Source organism: Eurosta solidaginis, chromosome 3, assembly GCF_040869045.1.
Source record: "Eurosta solidaginis isolate ZX-2024a chromosome 3, ASM4086904v1, whole genome shotgun sequence".
NCBI classification, from domain to species: Eukaryota; Metazoa; Arthropoda; class Insecta; order Diptera; family Tephritidae; genus Eurosta; species Eurosta solidaginis.
Window position 1 is genome coordinate 270,233,396 of NC_090321.1, and position 17,014 is coordinate 270,250,409.

A 17,014-nucleotide genomic window follows, 5' to 3' on the forward strand; every position below is an offset into this window, starting at 1 on the left:
TTCCCCTGCAGAACTTTTTCATTTTCTTCTACTTAATATGGTAGAAGTCACACCCATTTTACAAAGTTTTTTCTAAAGTTATATTTTGCGACAAAAAAACCAATCCAATCACCATTTGTCATCCGTTTTTTCCTATTTTGTATAGAATTAAGGCATTTTTTTCATTTTTCGAAATTTTAGATATCGAAAAAGTGGGCGTGGTCATAGTCGGATTGCCCCATTTTTATTACCAAGATAAAATGATTTCAGATAAGTACGTGAAGTAAATTTAGTAAAGATATATCGATTTTTGCTCAAGTTATCGTGTTAACGGCCGAGCGGAAGAGCAGACGGTCGGCTGTGTATAAAAACTGGGCGTGACTTCAACCGATTTCGCCCATTTTCACAGAAAACAGTTATCGTCATAGAAGCTATGCCCTTACCAAATTTCACAAGGATTGGTAAAATTTTGTTCGACTTATGGCATTAAAGGTATCCTAGACAAATTAAACGAAAAAGTGCGCAGCCACGCCCATTTTGAATTTTTCTTTTATTTTTGTATTTTGTTGCACCATATCATTACTGGAGTTGAATGTTGACAATATTTACTTATATACTGTAAAGATATTAAATTTTTTGTTAAAATTTGACTTAAACAATTTTTTTTTTAAGTGGGCGTGGTCGTTCTCCGATTTTGCTAATTTTTATTAAGCATACATATAGTAATAGGAGTAACGTTCGTGCCAAATTTCATCATGATATCTTCAACGACTGCCAAATTACAGCTTGCAAAGCTTTTAAATTACCTTCTTTTAAAAGTGGGCGTTGCCACGCCCTTTGTTCAAAATTTTACTAATTTTCTAATCTGCGTCATAAGTTCAACCTACCTACCAAGCTTCATCGCTTTATCCGTCTTTGTTAATGAATTATCGCACTTTTTCGGTTTTTCGAAATTTTCGATATCGAAAAAGTGGGCGTGGTTATAGTCCGTTTCGTTCATTTTAAAGAGATAAGTGCCCAGGAACTTACATACCAAATTTCATCAAGATACCTCAAAATTTACTCAAGTTATCGTGTTTACGGACGGACGGACATGACTAAATGAATTTCTTTTTTGGCCCAGATCATTTTGATATATAGAAGTCTATATCTATCTCGATTAGTTTATGACGTTACGGGGTACTGTTATGCGAACAAAATTAATATACTCTGTCAGCTCTGCTCAGCTGAGTATAAAAATGGACCTAAAATTACATAAGTATGGATTTATTGTATTTCGTGCCGCTATTTATAATTTTAGTTTCAATCAGTATCTGACGAAATTAAGGCTCAATCCGATATTTTAAAAGAATGTAAAATTCTAAAATATTTTTAAAAGAAAACCCGGAAGCTGACACTCAATCGATGCTTAGCTGTAAGCCTAACTAAAATACTAGTTATGAAACCTGACATTAGTATTAAATAAAATAACAAACTCACCGTTTAAACTCCATACGCCCCTCACTCAAATCTACATAATTTAACTTATGCTCAAAATGCCTATGAATATTTGGAAACTTTTCGCTTGCTAAAACGAGACATTAACTTGAGTATAAACAATAATTTAAGGACAATTTTACCACTTACCATTCAATAGCAACTCATTTAAATGCTTTCTACCCACTGAGTAGAGACACTGATGTGTACAGGGATCGTAAGGTACAATGCTGCGCTGACCTTTGATATCGTGCAACATTCTTCCACGCATTGGTATTGCAGTTGAGAGTACCTCCTGCTCTAAACCTACTTCAGCTAGAGCCTTTCGACCACGTTGCGATAAAGCCAAATTTATACTGCGGCCTTGTACTAATTCTGCGGTTCGTATATCTTCACGATATTCATATAAATGCACTTCATGTTCACGACTAGCGAAACCGAGGGCGGCTAATGAACCCACCTGGAGAGCGAAAGAAAAGACAATATATGTATATTTTTATTAGTAAAATAGTTTCAGTATACAAAAATAAATTATCCTTTTAACAATTAATTTTGTTTAAAGCATTGATAATCCTGTGACAGGTAGTCCATCTATCTACTCAACTAGATCAATACTTCTTTTTGGATAATGAGCTTCAAGGTTTAATTATATTAGTTTTACAAGTACAAAAATATTATTCTAGTCGGGTTGTTTTTAGGATTGATATAAAATAAGTCTCAAACTTCCTAATCTCTCTCTTTCTCGTTCTATCTCACTCTCTTTCTCCCTCTTTCTCTGTTGTTGTATTAACACTGCTAATAGTGCCCCATTCAATAAGCACGACCACTCACAAATTGTCATCAAAGTCCTCTAGCGGGAGTCCAAGGAAACTGACAGTGTCAACAGAGGCAGACCAGAGGGAGATTTGTGTTAGAGGCGTAAGTTCCACATTACAAAAGAAAAGATGGTTGGTGTCATGTGGGGACACATCGCATCCAGGACATTCACTACGTATGTCGGGGTTGATTGACAAGTAAGAGTGTCTTACTGCCTCTCCCTCTTTCTGTTTATTACGCCTAATATTTCTCTTTGTATAATGTCCGAAAACGTGTTCTCGAATTCATTTCGTGCAAGTATAATAATATTATTCTCAAAATCTTTGTGCCGGTTTCCATTTTAGTATAGTATTTGAAGGGGCTGATTCTACTAATCGCCACCGAAGTGGTGAGATGTTGTCTCATCTTGTGTGTGATTTAACAGTGCAGGAAATGCAGTAGACTGATGTGAATGGCATCATGGAAAGAAATGTCGAACTGCACTTCATTACGGTTTCACTACGGCAGATGCTTTTGTAAGACGGATTGTCAAAGGTCCCTCCCGATGTCCCAGAATGTGCGTAGCATCAGCGATGTCTGTGGAGTCCCATGGGTCACAAATTCTATAAGAGTTGGATCCGAGCAAAACTTTAACATTAAGATTTTATGACGAATGCGGTTAAAAGAGCTTTCGGGAAGGTGTGTTTTTTGTTACAACAAGATCACTTCCGAATAGTTTGAGGAGTATTGTCAAATAGGCAGCAAGACTGCCGTGCGAACGTTTTGATTTGACCACGCCGAAGCTTCTGTGTTGTCTCACCTTAATTATTTGTTCTTTAGAAACAAGTTTGGGAGTTGGCAGCAACCGCTCAGGAATTTACAGTTCTAGTCCGTCAATCTCCGGAGCGGTTTGTTTTGAACACATCGAATCTACTTGATAATATCCCCCTCCTACTTGCATTAGAAAGGTGGCATCGCCAGAGCCTCACCTGCTAAATATATGAGCATATATATTCAAAACAATTACCAACGTTTGGAGAATCTGTGTAGATATTAAACTATATATTGCGCTCGAAACCCATTAAATCTCTTGATTAGTAAATCTCTGCTGTAATTAATTAATTGGCACTTAACCGTTTAAGCGGTTATGACCGTTCAATAAGGCGCGCCAGTTGCTTCTGCGTTGCGATTAACTGGCGCGAATTGGTCACACCAAGTGAATTTAAATCTCTTGCCACCTAGTCGTTCCAGTGGAGGGGGGGGGGGGGGCTGCCCTCTTCCTCTGCTTCCATAGGCTTGTTCCGATAAAATACTTTGTTAGCCGGAACATCACCTTTCATTCGCATAACATAGCCTAGCCGCTGAGTTTTAGAGATCCGTAAATCTTTCGACCACCGTGTTGTGATGGTAGCGTGCTCCGCCTACCACACCGTATGCCCTGGGTTCGCACCCCGGGCAAAGCAACATCAAAATTTTAGAAATAAGGTTTTTTAATTAGAAGAAAATTTTTCTAAGCGGGGTCGCCCCTCGGCAGTGTTTGGCAAGCGCTCTGGGTGTATTTCTGCCATGAAAAGCTCTCAGTGAAAACTCATCTGCCTTGCAGATGCCGTTCGGAGTCGGCATAAAACATGTAGGTCCCGTCCGGCCAATTTGTAGGGAAAATCAAGAGGAGCACGACGCAAATTGGAAGAGAAGCTCGGCCTTAGATCTCTTCGGAGGTTATCGCGCCTTACATTTATTTTATTTTTAAATCTTTCGAAAAACTTTTCTCTTGAATATTCTCAGAGCCACCTCATCTGATGTTGTCATGGTCGAAGCTTCTGCACCATATAGCGGGAAGGGTACGATAAATTACTTATAGAGCATGATATTCGTTTGCCGAGAGAGGACTTCAATTTTCAATTGCCTACCTAGTCCAAAGTAGCATTTACTGGCAAGCGTGATTCTTTGTTGATGGTGTTGTTTGTGTTATTACTGGTTCCCACTGCTGTAATTAGAATTTAAAAATTCTTACGGCTGCCGCGTCTAAACAAAGAACAGGTGCATTTGGGCAAATCACTGTCAAATCATCATCACCCCATAAATTTTCGAAACGTTTTTACCAATGACGATTTTAAGAATATAAAAACAACTAGACTGCTCAGTCAATAGCACTATCTCACGAAAAGCAAAACTAGACTCTTGCCAAATGGGTTTAATAAAAAAATGAGTTATCTCTTTAATCTTATTTTTTAGCCGATTAATAAGGTATTTGTAGCGCACTGATAGCCGAGTTAGCAGCTATCATTGTAATTAATCACTGCAAGATCTAGAGAGACTAATTAATTTTTTAAGACTTAAACATTATGGGATATTCCAAAGTGGCGGGTGAGACAATTTAAGTCATTACACTCTACAACCGGAAGGTTGGCGCAAAGATGGGGAAATGCAGAAGATACTATACACGTGTGTAGCAATATTTGCAAGTGTCTTTCAGGCGGAAATTGTAGCCGTAAGGCACACTGAAAGAAAAAGACTGGTAAAATCAACCGAAATACGGGTCAATTCAACCGAAATTTCTGTCAATTTTTATCCATCGCATCAAGATGTTGAATCAACTGCGCACAAATCGTTGATTCGTAATTGACCGTTTTAGTAGTCAAATGAACAAAAAAAAGTTGTTGCGACAGCTTTGTACGAAAGTACCTATGTTGCCATACACATATGTGAATAAATAAATACGAAAAAAGTGCATTGTAAAAACAAGAACGCGACATATTAATTCAATAACTCTCAACTTAGGGGAATAATAATATTGAAATACATTAATTTAACAATTTCCAACTTTGATTTGATTGTATTTATTAATTATTTCGAAAATAATATTGAAATAACTTTATTTTAATGTTAAAAAAAAAAATGTTGCACCATATTATTTTAAGAATTTTTTGATATTGATTCTAACGCTAAGTTGAAACATTTTTAAATCTATATTGCACAACATTAAATCAATATTGAAACAACATTAATCAATGACATTAAATTTCTAAATCAATATGACAACATTTTATATCAATCAGCTGATTCGTTCTTTGTTGCAAATTATAACACGTGCTTTTAAAAAATGTCTATTCAATTAAATTTGAAAGACGGTGTTTTATCCAACAAAAATGGTGGAATTGTAACAATAATGCAACTTCATCTTGCAATTGTTGAAGAATTTGCACTAGAAAATGTGAATTTCAGTGAATGTGACCAAAATACTGTGTCCATCGATGAAGTCAATGACGAAGAAGATAGAAAAAAGCCGATCGAATGGCTGAAAGATCATACATTATCAAACGTTTTTGGTGTACCTTCAAAGCAAATTTATCTATTGTTATTAATACTAAAAAATTCTAATTTTAAATATATATATATATATATATATATATATATATATATATACTTAAGTGTAGGTGCGCAGGTAACTCTTGAAAGCCTTCAGTATTTAGACAAGGATGACTTAAAGTTGGCTATTCCACCGATTGGCCTCCGGGCAAAGTTTCGCAGCAAGCTCATTGCATGGAGAAAGGAAGAGGTAAGAAGTGCTTTGCAGCCTATCTCAAGCATTTTGAAACGATTTTTTCTTTTTGAAATCAGAAGAATTTATTGATATTACCAAACAACACTATTTCTCTAAAATGACTCAAGCATACGATATCGACCTGAAAAGAATACAATATTGTTATGAACTTCTTTATAGTGGAACGAAATGCAAAAAAAAATATTATTTGTCCACCAACTTACATAGCAGCACATTTAAGTTATATAAAATATAAATGTTTTTGTATCAAATTAGCATAGCTTATATTTTATGTCAAGAAGTTTTCATAAAAAAATTTTGTTCACATTTCCAATCGTATGAAATTGGATATTTGAAGGAATGTTTAGAAATAAAAACATTTTCAGAGTTAAATACTTCGCCTCTACATCTATGTATATCCGCTATGCAATGGTAAAACATATGTCAGACAAAAATATATAGCATAGTTGTTACTTTTTATTTTCATGAAATCTTTTGAATTTTTGTTCCCTTTTGAAAATTATATTGTGTTTATGTTTCACAAGAGTTGAGTTTGGTAAGTGAAGCTCTTTAAATCGAAGAATACGAATAAAAAATGATATATGAATTGTACTGAAGGTTTTGTAAAGTCAGTAAAACCGTAAAGGGGTAGTAAAGGAGGGAAGAGGTCAACAATTCCGTAATTTAGTATTAATAGCGTGCGTTTTTAATTTAATAATGTAAGTTTTTAATTTAATAACGTTTTCATTTAATATTAATAATTGGCATTCTGAATTTAATATTGCTCCTGTTTTGCAACAACAATGCTCACTATTAATTTAATAATTCTTTGATATTGATTCAATAAGACGACAACTCAATTCGATAAGAATCAAATATTAAATCAATGCCGAAAAATATTAAATATGTTGAATATTGCGCAACATTAAAATAAAGTTTTTCTGTATTGAAATAAGAATTTTCGACATTACTAGACTTTCGTTACCCAGCCAGCATTTTTTGAAAATTTTGATAAAAAAATATTCAAATATCATACCCCAAGATGATTAAAAACGTTCAAATTTAAAAGCATTTTCTGTTCGAAAATTAACGTATCGTCGGTAGAAAAATGTACCATAAATGTGATTACTCTTGAATAATCATTTATGATTCATATTTCGAAACACTTTTTATTCATCTTTTTATCATACTTGATATTACTGGAAGATTGTACTTTACTTCTTTTGGAATAACATTTGATTACTTTTCACAGTCATTTTTTGATCACATTTAAGAACAATTTTCAATCATATTATATGATGGTTTTGAATCATTTGTGAATAAGATTGTTGTGATTCATTTTTCCATCATATTTAATACATAACTAAATACTATATAAAGATCATATTTCATCAGGGGGTGAAAGCATCTGGAAGCTCGGAAGTAAGCTTTTTGAACCGCAGGTAGTAATTAACTTGACCGTTGTACACACACACGACTACAACATCCAACATCATCTATGATCATCATCTTAGATCATGGTAACGATGTCACTTTAAAAATCACGATTTTACTATGTCTCATATCATTCTTTAAATATAACTAGATGTTTTCGACAATCATAGCTCATGGAGGATGTTGAAGCCGGGTCCAGGCGTGTCGATCAAGCTTAACTTACCAGCGGTTAAACAGCTTACAACTTCCGTACATCGGTTCCATCCAGTATGTCTTTTCTGGGAAGCCGCGTCTAGAGAAATGCTAGAAGACATCTCAGGTTAGCAGCAGCACTTATATTACTTTTAGTCTTGAATATGTGTTGTATATTTGTAATTTTTTTTTGGATTTTATGATTGAAAAATTGTGAGCTAATGAAGAAAAATCAAATTTTCAATGAGAAGTATAGTTTTAACAAGTAAAAAATTCATCATTTATTCAAGAAAGGTAGTCTGCAAATATTAAGAAAGTTGATTGAAAAATGATTTTAAATTTTTGATCACCGAAGTTAAAGAAATTAAATTCAAAAATGATTCCAAATTGTGATTTAAAAATTGTTCTCAATTATTCATCATCAAAAGCAAACAAGTTTTGTTATTCTCTATGTTCATTTTTATAAAATCTTAAAATCTATTCATCAAAGTTATTCGAAAAGTGATCGAAAAATGATTTTCAGTTTTTGATCATTAAAACTAATCTTATTTTATTATTTATTTTGTTCAACTGTATGAAAACTCAGTATTTATTCGCAAGGAGTAGTCAAATTGTATTGATATAAAGGAAAGTTCAAAAATTTATCATCTAATGTTTCAATATGGGTGCATATACATACATATGTACGCACTTACTAACCGAACTTCAATTGGGCTTACATCAAATATGCTGGCACACATTAAACATTATACACTTTATTATTTTGTTTTATTAAACGCACTTTCACCAAATTTTATATTTTATAATTTATTTAATTTATAGTTTTGAACTTCGCTTTGCAAATAGAAATGAAAATTGTAGTCACAAAACTGATTCTCAATTCTTTCAGTTGCAGCTCAACTCATTCTCAATTTCTTCTCTCGCATGTAGTTGCCACACTTGATTGTTTCGAACAAAACTTGTATATAAATGTTTGAAATAACATAAATAGAGAACTTGTAAGTAATAGGAAAGTAAAGAATCAAATCGCAGGAAGGTAATTCACCACTAGAGTAACTTTACATGTAATTCGGCAAGTTTAATTTTCGTAACACTTTAAGTTGAAACGATTCCACACACGAAAAATAGTGTGAGGCAAGTCTCACAAACTCTTGAACAGTCACCACTTACCACAGCAGCATTTGGTAAACTACCACCGTCTGTATTTGTTATTTAACAATTATTTGTACAATTTTTATTCAGCTAATTTGTTCACAATTTTAATTTTTACTCTCTAAAACTGTAAGCAGTGTATTTTGTGTGCTTAAATTATGTTAAAATTTGTATTAAAGTTTTTGGTGTGGTGGAAGTGACCTACTAGAATTTTTTGTGAAGCTCCGCTGCTTTCCACTGAAGTTCGCGCATGCAACATCTTTATTCTTCAATCAACCTTCGCTAAAGATGTTACAGGCGCAAACTTCGGTGGAAAGCAGCGGAGCATAACAAAATTCTAGTAGCTCACTTTCACCACACCAAAAACTTTAATACAATTTTTAACATAAATTAAGCGCACAAAATACACTGATTGTAGTTTTAGAGTGTAAAAATGTAAATTCTGAACACATTAGCTGAATAAAAAGTGTATAAATAATTATTAAATACCAAATACAGACAGTGGTAGTTAACCAGTTCTGTTGTGGTAAGTGGTGAATGTGACCTACTAGAAGTTTTGTGAAGCTTGCTTCACACGATTTTTCGTCCCTACAACATCTTTATTTTCGATAATCTTTGTCTTCCTTTGCTCGATCGGCTTAGTAAGGCGAGCAAATTTCCCCGCTCTCAATGGTTTGGTGTACGACGACAAGTGTTTTTGGCATTTGCTGCGACTGCACTTGCTAGGACGTTGACCCACATCCAATTAGCCGATAGTCCAGCTGTTTTGTTATAATATGATTAGGGGTAGGAGCGTTTTAACTAATTTGCCGTAAGTTTTCCTTTGTACCCAAATATATATATATATATAACGGAAAGTGAAGTTCAGTTGGGACTTCTATAAAATTTTGAGGTAACTGTATATAACCTCCCGCGGGCGAAGTCCTCAAATATGGCGGGAACTCTTGGGATTAGCTTTAGTTTAGTTTGGTGGCTCCTGTTTAGCTATATATTTTAGCCAATTTAATTTGCACCACCGGCACGGACACTTTTACCGTCGGACTACGTTCAAATGTGTTATACTAACTCGAACCACGAATACTGCACTTTGTAAATGTGTACTCATGACCACTGCATTCACTTGAAACTTCTTGAGAACTGATCTTCCCTGCATTTGGGGATTGCAGTCGACCCAACTACCAAGCGTCAGCCTGTCACCCATATTTTCCAAAATAATTGGTATAATACAGCTCGGCTCAAACACTCGGTAAAACTTGGATCACACTTTTACCCACACTCCACTCACTCTTAGCCACGCAGCAATATTGCATACTTCGCGGTACATACTCTTGCATTGGCAAAACGCATTCTTGTCGAAAGACACACTCATGCCCACTATGTAACAAAAAAAGGAGGCTGCGGTTACATGCTCGCAACCGCCGATGGTGCCTGCATCATGGAGCGTGAGCAAAAGAAGATTCTACTGCAGCCCACTAAATTTAAATTCCTGGCCAACGTGTGGCTTCGTCCCACGACCCCAAGCCGGGTTCCATAAAATCATTTATCGAATTCCTCTTCGTCTACCTTCTGATCCCTTTGGTCACAAGTATTAGCCTATCAATGGGTTGTTCTACTATACAGGACTGGAGATGCTACGTATGCTGACATACTGGGAAAATTGAGGAGTTGCGATGAACTAAAAGCCCTAGGGGGTGATGTCAAAACTATTAGAAGAACGGCAAAAGGAGATTTGTTGCTGCAGCTTAAAAGAGCCCAAAAGGGAAAACAAGCACGTACCAAGCGGAGATTGAAGCAGTTCTAAACGAGTCAGCGAAGGTCACAGCAAAATCTCAAGTTCAGTTCAGAGACCTCGATGAAATAACTACGCCGGATGAGATTTGTGATGCGATCCATCAGCAATGTAGGATAGAACGGCCTGATTCAACTGCCACAAAAAGTTTACGTACAGGGTACAGTGGTACAAAATCGGCACTTGTACGTCTTACAGCGAATGATGATAAAGTTGTTCTAAAGGCGCAAAGAACACGAGTAGGATGGGTATCTTGTCGAATTAGAGAGGTGAAACAGGAGAGATACTGTTATAGGTGCTGGGCCTATGGACATATAGCCCAGAAGTGCAAAGAGACTATAGATAGGTCAAAACTTTGCAGGAAATGCGGTCAGGATGGACACAAGGCCGCGAACTGGACCAACGTACCGAAATGTGCGTTATGTGGGGGAGAACATTCGGCAGGCAGTTTTAGATGCCCACAACAGGAAGGAAGCAGCCAGATTGCCCTATGAGATTGTTGCAACTCAATTTAAACCACTGTGTAGCGGCCCAAGACCTCTTATCCCAAACAATGTTTGAAGGAGGATTTGACTTAGCGGTACTCTCTGAGCCATACAAAAATAAGCAGGAGCAAGGCTGGCTGACGGACTCGGCTGGGAAAGCCTCAATTTGATACCAAAAAGACTTCTTCCGCAGGAAAAGATGGCACCAACAGTGGCAGGATTCACGTGGGCAAAAATCAAAGGAATATACATTTTAGTTGCTATGCACCTCCGAGCATGAGTAGCACAGAGTTTGAGATCATGATTCTTGGAATGACCATAGAAGCACAGGGTAAACACCCGCTTATAATATGTGGAGACTTCAATGCATGGTTAACTGTATGGTGTAGTAGTAGAACTACCGATAGAGGTAGAGTTCTTCTCGAAAGCCTTACACCCCTGCGGCTAGAACTTCTAATTGAGGCAGGGAAATATACATTCGATACTGGCAATAGGCGCTCCATTATAGATCTCACGTTTCCTAGTAGCGAAATAGCGAGACGAGGAAAATCGTCCATCAGTAACGTCTACACACACAGCGACCACAAAGCTATTAGCCTAGATCTAGTGGAAACTGCACCAAGGAATGCCTCCAACCAACTGCAAAGAATAAGATGGAAACAACACATTTTTGAACCAGAAGTATTTGATGTTGTATGGAACGATGCCGTAATACGAAGGACACGTGCAGAAGATCTTTCGTTTCAAATATCTAAGTCATTAGGTATGGCGTGTGATGCTGCCATGCCCAGAAGTCGCGCAAAAGTAAATCGGACCCCAGTATATTGATGGAACGAGGAAATAGCGGAGGAGCGTAGAGAATGCCACAAGGCACGGCGAAGGGCACAGAGGGCACGCTCGTCGCCACGATATGATGAGCTACACAATACCTACATAGCCCAAAGAACGACGCTTAAAAATACTATAAAAAAGAGCAAGAGAGCCTGCTTCAAGGAAGTGATGGATAGTGCTGATCTTGGTCCTTGGGGATTGGCTTACAGAACGGTGATGGCGAAAATTAAAGGGCGGAACTCAGAGCAGCCTACATGCCCGATACTAATGAGAAGAATCGCAGAAACTCTTTTTCCGACACAAGATTACCGGACCTATTAAAGTGAGTTTCTGGAAGGAATTGAAATCCCAGAAATAACAGAGCACGAGGTACTAGATGCAACACAAATAGTTGCGGACAGTAAGTCTCCAGGACCTGATGAGTGCCAAATATAGCTCTTAAATCAGCGATAAGGTCTAGAACATCGGTATTTACGGATCTCTACAACGCCTATTTCCAAGAAGGCGTCTTCCCCCGCTCATGGAAACGTCACAGACTGGTTCTATTGCTGAAACCTGGTAAGATGCCCGACTATAGTGTTAACTACTTTGTACTCTTTACTTTAATTTTTAAAATAATTTTAATTGAGTTTTCGTGTTAACTTAAAATTTTGAATAACTTCAAAAAAAGAAAATTCTAATTAGTTAGAAAATATCTAAACTCAAAAATAAACAAAAATAAATTTTTAAAAATAAAATAAATATTTGGTTTATTACCAAATATATTGGCGATCCCACCAACGAACTTTATATGTTTATGTGATGTGCAAAAACAATACCAAAAAATTTAAGGAATCGATGTATGTATTGCAAAAATCTTAAAAGTTAATGAACGAAAAGGATTTAAGCACACTACAGCAGAGAAATATAAAAGCCTGTAGAATTTTTTCAACACATTTTCATTACAAAAAAAAAAAAAAAAAACAGTGGAATTTGCAGTGTTTTCTGTTCCAACGGCAGTGACTATACATGCTTGCCACTAACGGAATACGGAATAAATTTTAAAATCACTAATGTACTACGAAAAACTGAACATGATTTAAGACATTTACAAGATATTTTAAGTTATTATTTATGTACAATAAACCTTATTAACAACAACATCATAAAAGAAATAAATAAAAATATTAAATCCAAATACAGATTAAGACAAATTAATTAATAATAATCCGAAAATGGAACCCAAATTTTACCAGATTTATGAACAAAAATTGAAAATAATCAAAAGCAATTAACTTTTCTACATTCACTTATTCGTATGTGTATGTATACACATTTATTTATTTATGTAATATTCTGTGCGTACGACATTTATTCCACGCACATATCATCGAAACGAAAATTTATAAAAGTTGACCAAGTATTTTCTCTTATAACAAAGAGATTTTTGTGTGAACTTTGTGTATAATAAATTATTTAATTGAGTATACACTACGTCAACTTTTCAGCGAACAAATCATATTGTATGCCATTTTTTGGAATCATTCGTAACCTGTCCTCTTCACTAATTACAAAGCCATTTCATAACAAAGCCATTGCATAACAAAACAATTGCATAAACATCAACAACGATGTATTTAATGATTATCACGTCAAAAAAACGCAATTAATTCGCTTAAAATCTTTACAATCATCAATCAACTATTTATTAATTTTAATATTTTTTTATTAAATTTAATTTTATGTGTTGAAATTCTATTTCATGTGGCAACTCTGTTTTTCATTTGCAACTTGTAATCAATTTGACAATACCTGCTCATATACCTACGAACTATAAATACAGGACAAATGACAACAACAGATCAGAACGAAAATCGACACTGACGATGGCACAACGCCGAAACCGGTTTGTCTCAAAACCAAATTTGACAAGGGATGACGGAAAATCGTTCCAATATACATCATTTATCCATCCTGTCGGAAAATCAACCAAACAAGATAAGTCAGTTATTGCTTGTCAGGCTTTTAACTTGAACGCGAACGGACTACTAACAATTTACAAGCGACGCCTACTGAAAATATATAAAGCAAAGGCGAGCATTTGGTTCAACAAACAATGCCTGGAATTGAATGTTACTCCGAAATTCGCAAAAATAACAATAAAGGCAAATACCAAATCTAGCAGGAAAACAGTTAGAAAAGCGGAAAAGGATTTTTTAAAATATGAGTTGGAAAACTTATACTCGAAGAAGGATGAGATAAATGCCGAGTTATTATCTATCCATTTAAGATTGGCAGAACAACTACCTACAACTGTATTAATGGAATGCTTCGACCGCATTAAGACAGAGGTCGATCAGGAACTACAACAAAAATACAGGTCGCTGAACCGAAAATTGGACAAGCTGGCAGGACGACGAGAGGGTAACCAAAACCAAAACACTCACCAGTTTCATGACAAGTTCGTTAACCTCACAACAGTGGCCATTACCAAGGAAGAGGCACAACTTCTCGAAAAGGGCCTGAAGCACAATATCATGAACCAGAATACAGTAAGAAAAACGGAGCAAGCGATTGTAGATGCGGAGATCGCAATATCATTGATACCACAGGAAGAACAGGAGCACGCAAGACACATGTGCAGAGAAATCATAAGAAAGGAGGTGAAAGCACAGGAAGGACAAAAACCGAATACAGAGGAGAAAACAATAAAGAATCTACGGCATAAACTAAGGAAAAACAATATTGTCACAACGAAAGCGGACAAAGGAAACACCACTGTGCTAATCGAAAAAGAGAAATATATATCCAAAACCGAGGATCTCATAGAGGAAATGAAATGTCGTAGAATGAGAGAGGATCCCACAGATGAATACCAAAAACAAATCAAAGTTGCTATAAAAAATGCAACAAATATAGTAGATTCTAACATGGCACATAGATTGGTCCAAATGAACCCTTCGGCTCCTCCACTGGTTGCGCTACCAAAAATCCACAAGCCGGACACGCCAATGAGGCCCATCATTAATTTTAAATCGGCACCATGTTACAAACTGTCCAAATATTTAAAAACGATATTGATAGACACTCTGGAGCTAAGGAACGAATATGCAATAGCTAACACAACAGAACTAATAGAGAGACTCGAGACCGTAGAGCTAACAAGAAACAGCAAATTGGTATCTTTTGACATAAAAGATCTATACCCATCTATACCACTATCGGAGACTTTGGACATAGTTAGCTCAACAATAGTTCATAACACAAAAAACAAAGTAAAAAGTGTGCAAATCACAAATACGCTAAGAACCACTTTACGTCAAAACTATTTTAAATTCAACAATAAAATATATAGACAAACAAACGGTCTTGGAATGGGAAGCCCCACATCAGCAATTCTTATGGAAGTGTTCATGCAAAATCGGGAAGAAAAGTACATACAGGAGCTGAAGTCCAAATTAGGCGTGTCATTTTATGCTAGATACGTGGATGACATAATATGCGTTTTAACTACTAATAACGAAGAGCTCGTACTGGAGTACCTCAACAAACAGCACGGCAATATAAAATTTACAATGGAAACCGAAAAAGACGGAGGAATCAACTATCTAGACCTCACGATAAATATTGATAAAGAAGCCAAAAGATTTAACTATGACATATATAGAAAGTCAACGGCCACCGACACAATAATACACAATACCTCAAATCACCCTCAACATCATAAAAATGCAGCATTAAGGCACTTGGTACATAGACTTGAAATAACACCTCTTACACAAGAGGCATATAAGAGAGAACTTGAGGTCATATATAATATCGCTGCAAACAACGGATATAAAAAAGCACTAGTAGATAAGCTCAGAAGGACAAATGGAGAACCAAAAAGAAATAATGAAAAAGAAAATAATAGCTGGACGACTATGACATATACTGGAAAAGCAACATATAAATTGGCAAATTTCTTTAAAAAATACAACATTAACACAGCATTCAAAACATCGAACAATCTAGGGCGAAAACTAAGAACTAACATTAACTCAGAGGATCCGTTTAGCAGCCACGGCGTATACAAGCTTACCTGCGGATGTCAGCATAGTTACATAGGACAAACAGGACGGCAAATAAGAACGAGGTTCAGAGAACATATTAGAGATTACAACAAAAAAATACGGAATCCAAACATTATACCCGAGTCTAACTTCGCGAATCACATGGTCGAGAATGAATGTTCCCCAGCAAACATCAATAAAACAGTTAGGGTTCTTCACATACAAGAAAAGGGCCGACGTCTCAACGTACTCGAAAACATGGAAATCTACAAACAGAAAACATTCGACGGTAGAATAATAAACGAACAGATAAACACCATTTCTGACACAATATTCGAGCCTTTAAAACTTGTTTACAGGAAACAACTTAATCACACAGGTACAACAGACAAACGCACAACAACAAATAAACACAAAACAATTAACACACCAAAACAAAAAACCGACAAAGAAGGTCAAACGACTAAAATCACAGATTTCTACCTACCCCAGTCAGCCACACAAATCGATTAGTAAACCACCCTCGGTTCTGAACGAACACACAGCACATACACATAACTAAATATACACAAGCATCAATTTGACAATACCTGCTCATATACCTACGAACTATAAATACAGGACAAATGACAACAACAGATCAGAACGAAAATCGACACTGACGATGGCACAACGCCGAAACCGGTTTGTCTCAAAACCAAATTTGACAAGGGATGACGGAAAATCGTTCCAATATACATCATTACCGGACCTATTAAAGTGAGTTTCTGGAAGGAATTGAAATCCCAGAAATAACAGAGCACGAGGTACTAGATGCAACACAAATAGTTGCGGACAGTAAGTCTCCAGGACCTGATGAGTGCCAAATATAGCTCTTAAATCAGCGATAAGGTCTAGAACATCGGTATTTACGGATCTCTACAACGCCTATTTCCAAGAAGGCGTCTTCCCCCGCTCATGGAAACGTCACAGACTGGTTCTATTGCTGAAACCTGGTAAGATGCCCGACTATAGTGTTAACTACTTTGTACTCTTTACTTTAATTTTTAAAATAATTTTAATTGAGTTTTCGTGTTAACTTAAAATTTTGAATAACTTCAAAAAAAGAAAATTCTAATTAGTTAGAAAATATCTAAACTCAAAAATAAACAAAAATAAATTTTTAAAAATAAAATAAATATTTGGTTTATTACCAAATATATTGGCGATCCCACCAACGAACTTTATATGTTTATGTGATGTGCAAAAACAATACCAAAAAATTTAAGGAATCGATGTATGTATTGCAAAAATCTTAAAAGTTAAT

The 17,014-nt window shown here is 35.8% G+C and overlaps 1 protein-coding gene across 2 annotated transcripts in view; it reads right to left on the reverse strand.

Moving 5' to 3' along the window:
- Positions 1-17,014, reverse strand: part of cn (Kynurenine 3-monooxygenase cn) — a 139,052-nt gene that overhangs the window by 25,935 nt on the left and 96,103 nt on the right. For both annotated transcript variants that reach the window (XR_010951343.1, XM_067776458.1), the window contains exons 2-3: positions 1,606-1,915; positions 1,459-1,546 (exon numbers count right to left, since the gene is read on the reverse strand). Coding sequence is in view for 1 of the 2 variants with exons in the window: in XM_067776458.1 (XP_067632559.1) it covers positions 1,459-1,546; positions 1,606-1,915 (398 nt within the window). In the remaining variant the exon portion in view is untranslated. The remainder of the gene's footprint in view (positions 1-1,458; positions 1,547-1,605; positions 1,916-17,014) is intronic.